This window comes from Myotis davidii, unplaced genomic scaffold, assembly GCF_000327345.1.
Source record: "Myotis davidii unplaced genomic scaffold, ASM32734v1 scaffold168, whole genome shotgun sequence".
NCBI classification, from domain to species: domain Eukaryota; kingdom Metazoa; phylum Chordata; class Mammalia; order Chiroptera; family Vespertilionidae; genus Myotis; species Myotis davidii.
The window spans coordinates 5,600,034-5,605,664 of NW_006383016.1; the positions used below are offsets into that span (position 1 = coordinate 5,600,034).

At 41.8% G+C, this 5,631-nt stretch overlaps 1 protein-coding gene across 1 annotated transcript in view; it reads left to right on the plus strand.

Annotated features, from left to right (window-relative positions):
* The window catches only part of RAPGEF5 (Rap guanine nucleotide exchange factor 5), a 153,630-nt gene that overhangs the window by 112,835 nt on the left and 35,164 nt on the right, over nucleotides 1-5,631 (plus strand). The window contains exons 13-16 of the mRNA XM_015558131.1: nucleotides 899-1,043; nucleotides 2,198-2,295; nucleotides 4,182-4,212; nucleotides 5,037-5,115. Of these exons, the coding sequence (XP_015413617.1) occupies nucleotides 899-1,043; nucleotides 2,198-2,295; nucleotides 4,182-4,212; nucleotides 5,037-5,115 (353 nt within the window). The remainder of the gene's footprint in view (nucleotides 1-898; nucleotides 1,044-2,197; nucleotides 2,296-4,181; nucleotides 4,213-5,036; nucleotides 5,116-5,631) is intronic.

A 5,631-nucleotide genomic window follows, 5' to 3' on the forward strand; every position in this document is an offset into this window, starting at 1 on the left:
AACAATTTTAACAACATAGTTAACACATGGTCATTGTATACAAATTAGAAAACACACTTTTAAGTATAATAGCAATTCATGTGTTCTGAAATCTCATTACCTTGAGAAGCCACTGTTAACTGTCAGTATATCTTTCCAGGTAATGGAATTATTTGTATAAATGAGCATAGTTAATGGAAATGGATCATCCTAACATGCCCTTTTCTTATTCTCCTACTTAACGATATGCTGGGATGTTCTTTGTCAGTAAATGTACCGCTGGGCTATCGGTTTTATGGCTGTAGAATAGCCCATTAAGTGGATATGTAAATAATTTCATTAACTATCCTCAAGGACTAAAGCATTCATATTTTCTTTAGTCCAGTGAAAATTAAAATTAGCAGTCCTTTTTATTTATGTTTGCACATTTATCCAGTCCCTTTTTATTTCAAGTAAATTCCTAGGGGTGGGCATTTGGAAAATGTCACAAATTATGCTTCAGAAATCTGTGCTCATTTGGGGCTACTTTAGAAGTAATTGGATCTACAGGATGTGACTTTCTGAGGAGCAAAGGACATGTGGCCTCACTCTCTCCTAACTTTCATGGAAACAGTGCGGCCAGATCCTTTGGAGCCACCCTTGAAATTAACGGGCCACCTGGTATCTCTTCGAGGTGACAGTAACCTGTGCCACCTGCGGAACTAAGTCAGCAGCTGAGAGTGGCATCGTCTAACCCTCATCTGCATGGCCTGTCTCTGAGTTTGTGTAAATCTTTTCCTGGCTTTACACCTTTTGGTCTCTCTACAGATATTCTTTCCTTCCTTGTAAGCTTAGATACCTGTAGATTCTTTAGAAAATATGCTTTCATAAGAACATTTTTATTTCCAACAAGGCACTATTCTTTCTTAACCACTTGCACCTATTCTGCTAAGAAGTATCAAGGCAAAGAAGAAAACTCCGAGGTTCCTTGTCGGAAACGTAAGGTCTTGCATCTTGTTTCGCAGTGGATTTCTCTGTACAAAGACTGGCTACATGAAGATGAACATTCCAAAATGTTCTTAAAGGTAATGGGAAACTGCCAGCTATCCCTTCATGCCAGATGACTGCTTTTATTTTTAGTTATGCATTTGAAAAACTCATTTGTAGGTTATAGTCATGATTTGAACAAAGTGTTAATTTGCTTTGACTTCTAAGGCCTGATATTCCTTACATAGATAGAATTTTTAAAATTTTAATTCATTATGAAAAAACGTAGAGGGCAAATTTTACATTCAGTAACTTAATGTTACCTTATACAAGTCATGGGAAGTTTGAGTGCAAATGAAATAATTAAGGAAGGTAAAATAAAACGTACTTCAAAACTTAATAGTATTTAATATATTGGGATTTATTATAAATTCGAACTAACCGGTCTCATATATACAATATTTGGATAAAACATTATCATTTAAAAACTTTATTCCCAACATATATACATTATGAACCTTTCTGAGGATATGGCATATTTTGAGAATTGTAAGTAATAATAGCTTATAGGATAGATGCTAACCTAGATGTACATTTGGAGTTAGATAAACTGATGTATTTTTCTAATCAGTAATAGGCTCCCCCATCTTTTCAACACAGATCACTCTCTGGAGGTGATCTGTAGGTGCTTGGAGTCCTTTGGCCTCCCAAACCGTATTAGCTGTGCAGAGGGGCCAATGGGACTTGAGCCAGGAAGGGCTCTGTTTCAGAACAGGGAAGTGTCTGGCTGTTTCTCTTTCATGGAGTAAAGCACTCGAATTCAAAATTCAGATGCCATTTAGACATCCAGTGAAAAGCTGTTCAACCAGCTCTTTGACTAAACTAACGTTGTTTCTAAAACAATTGGGTAATGTAACTCTATTGACATTTTTCCCTCCCAGATGAGTATGTGGGTAGCATTTTTTAAAGGATAGAACAGGCATAGGAATCTGCAGTAGCCAGCCAGAGAGCTCCGAGTTTCCAGCATTTCCTACCTACAGCCCTAAGAGCTAGGAGAGGGCCGTGCCAGCTGAGTGAGGGGCTCGGAGATGTGACCCCACTTAGGGTCTCCCTGGTACCTGGGTGAACCCCTGTGTTGTCCTGGGGGCCACCAATTCCCTGGGCATAACCGTTGTATAAGTCTAAATGGACATTACTAAATGGACATTAAACCAATTCAACTGCCATTTTTCTCCCCCCCCCCTCCCCCCAGACCATATACAGGAACGTACTGGATGATGTATATGAATATCCAATACTTGAAAAAGAATTGAAAGAATTTCAAAAGATACTTGGAATGCACCGTCGTCAGTATGTATTTCATTTTCCATGTTACAGTCAATGAAAGGAAGCGGCAAATGTGGTAGAATTCGAGATGTCCCAGAAAGTTCATTTTGAATCTGAGCGTCATCTTGATTTCTTTAGCTTTTCTAGTTGTAAATTGTGTTTTGTTTTTATGTCTCAAAATGAATGAACACTAAATCAAGCTTATCGACTACTTTTTAACTTTCTTTTGATACAAGAGAAACAAACTGAGCCAAGACAATCTAAAAACAATAATTTCAACCCTGGACAGGTGGCTCAGTTGGTTGGAGTGTCGTCCGGTACACCAAAAGGTCTCAGATTCGATTCCTGGTCAGGGTACATACTTAGGTTGGGGGTTCAATTCCTGGTTGGGACGTGCAGGAGGCAGCCAATCAATGTTTTTCACATCAATGTTTCTCTCTCTCTATCCCCCCTCATCTCTCTAAAAATCAGTAAATATATCCTTGGGTGAGGATTAAAACAAAAAACAATTATTTAATATATTAATATGTAATTTTAAAAGTGTAACTATTTAACTTGCTGTTTTAGGGGCTCATAGCTATCTCTGGTGGAATAGGAAAAAAATATTTTATAAATAAGTCCCAGCAAGTCATAGAGCATTTTAAAAGCTCCATTTTATGGGCTCCCAAGGGTGTTTGTGGTTTTTTTAAATCATTTTAGAAAGATTAAAGGAAACCATTTACTCAATGACTTTCAGCATGACCAAGGGCCCCCCAGGTATCTATCGTTAGTCTTTCAAATTACCAAAACTTGACTTTGCCCTGATTATACGAACTCTCCTATTCATTTTGGTAAATGAAAACATCAACTCATTATTCAGCTATAGCTGCAAAGTTAATCTGAAGGGGAAAATTGTCCTCTGATTTACAATGTGATTTCTACTTAGCAAACACGAAACACATCTGTTGTCAAGTGGTGAAACTTCTATTAAGATTCCAGCAGTCTCCAATGCACATCTCCTAGAAAATGTTAATTCAGGCCTTCCAGATTACTGATGTGAGATTTAAAACCTGACTTGATTTCAGTAAAGAATGATCCTCCTGCAAATTAAATGTCTAGGTAATTTTAGGGAGCAAATAAATCCTCAAACATGAAAATTACATGTTTAGAAATTCAGAAATGAGTTGTAAGTGGGGACTGTATGTTAGAAATGAATGTTGTGGATTAGGGTGGCCTCCTTTTATCGGAGCCTGCACTCTACCGTTTCCATAGCCCAGGACTAGTATGAAAATAGGAACAATTAAATGAAACAAAAAGGAAAGACAAACAACATCAAAATAGTCCCCCTGTGGAAGGCGGCCTGTGCTGCAGGGAGGCCTTATTCCTGTTGGGAACCTTCCGTCCTTGGCTTCATACACTTAAATGCCTTAAAGGCATGAATGGAATGTAACACATTTCATTAAAGAACTTACATAGAAGTGGGAAATAATAAATTAAAGTAAGAAAATGGTGTAAGACACAGCCCTTGGGTTTTTGGTACACGATGATGCAATGTCTTTAGATTCTGGAAGAAGATTTGAGCTGGGGCCCTGCAGAATGTCCCCAGTTCCAGCACACACAGAAATATCCTGGGAGAGATGCAGTGCAGCCCTTAGCTCCCGCAGTGACGATGCTCTCCGCGGAAATCTGTCCACCTCTGAGGGCACTGGGGCTTCTCTGGAGGGAAGAGAGCTGGCTCGGCCTGCAGGGTTCGCTTTCTGCGGGCTCCGTGTCTGCCCGGATCCCTGGGAACCCACTGCCCAAGGTCAAGTGTCTTATCTTTTGGAAAAGCAAAAGCCTCCGCCCAGGGCCTGAAAATGAGTCTTCGGCGACAATAGCTGCGTTATTCTGGGTTGGGGACAAAGACTGACTTCTCCTTCTTTTCCTTTCAGCACCGTGGACGAATATTCACCACAGAGGAAGGTAAGTAAGGCAGCCCCTCTTGCCTGAGATGGGGTGATTAGGCTCAGAGGCTGGGGACCTAGGCTGCAGCTTGCTTATACTCTCCTGCATCAACCTCCCTGGGCTAGTGCAGGCTCGGGTCGGCCCTGTGCCCTGGCCTTGCTCTCAGGTTTTTGTTTTGGGGTTTTTTTTGTTTCTGGTGGGGCATTTTGAAGTCTCCGAGTTTCCCCAGTGTCCCGAGAGTGATGCAAATCTGAATGTCAAACACTGAAGAAGAAGAAAAAATTCCAGGCAAGAATCTTGACAGCAAGAGTAAAAAAGTCTTAGAAGAAAAAGTTTCGCACTTGCAACCCAGAAAGAGGGGTGGTAGCCAGAATGAATGTGTTTCCTATTCAACTGGAGGGAGAGAATGTAAAGTGAGTTTCAGGCACAAGTTTTATAGAAGCTGATAAGGTACCTGTTTCCCTTCGGGAAGTCATTGTCCTACAGCAGGGTATGAGGCCATCTCAAGGCTGCTTTATCCCAAAGCAGGGCGGACACTGGGGTTCTCAGAAGAATCTGGGGGTGTCTGTCATAACCAGATACTCTGCAGCTTGTGGCAGGGAATAATGGGAGGAACTTTTTGCCCTGCTGGCCTTAACGGAGGTCTGTCGTGTTGCTCAGACTGTCCACCTCCACATGCATTAGCTGAGGCAACTCCCAGTTTATTCCTCTGTGATTGGATGGGTGGATCTCATATTTAAAAAAGAAATTGGCCAGCTCTTTTGGAACATGTTGTAAACAGCTGTGGCTTTCCAAAGGGCAGGAATACATTCATTCATTGTTCTTGTTCTCCCTTCTCACAGAATAAGGCCCTTTTCCACCAGTTCAGTCTTAAGGAGAACTGGCTCCAGCATCGAGGCACTGTGACTGAAACGGAGGAAAGTGAGTATGGTGTGGGGGTAGGTGGAGCCGCTGTCAGTCACCATCGCTCTACAGCTTGAACACTCCAGCTGTCACACCCTTTAACCAGCACGTTAGCATCAAAAAATGATGGCTTTTCTTTTCTTGCTTTGGGTGCTACCCTTTTCTTCATCATGTAATAGTGTCCCCCGGGACCAAGGACATTTTTTTAGTTATGTTTTTTATTGATTGCAGAGAGGGGAGAGAGATAGAAACATCGTGATGAGAGAGAATCATGGATCAGCTGCCTCCTGCATGCCCCTTACTGGGAATAGAGCCTGAAACCTGGTCATGTGCCCTGACCAGGAATCCAACCATGATCTGGTTCCTGGGTCAATGCTCAACCACTGAGCCACACTGGCCAGGCCCAAGGACACTGGCCAATTCCCAATTTGGGAACTACGGAAAGGAGACTGCAAAGAGCTTCCCGCATTCTTGGGAAGAGGTACAAAATTGCCTGGAAATGCAGCCTTCCTCTGGGTTCCCCCCCCCCCCCCC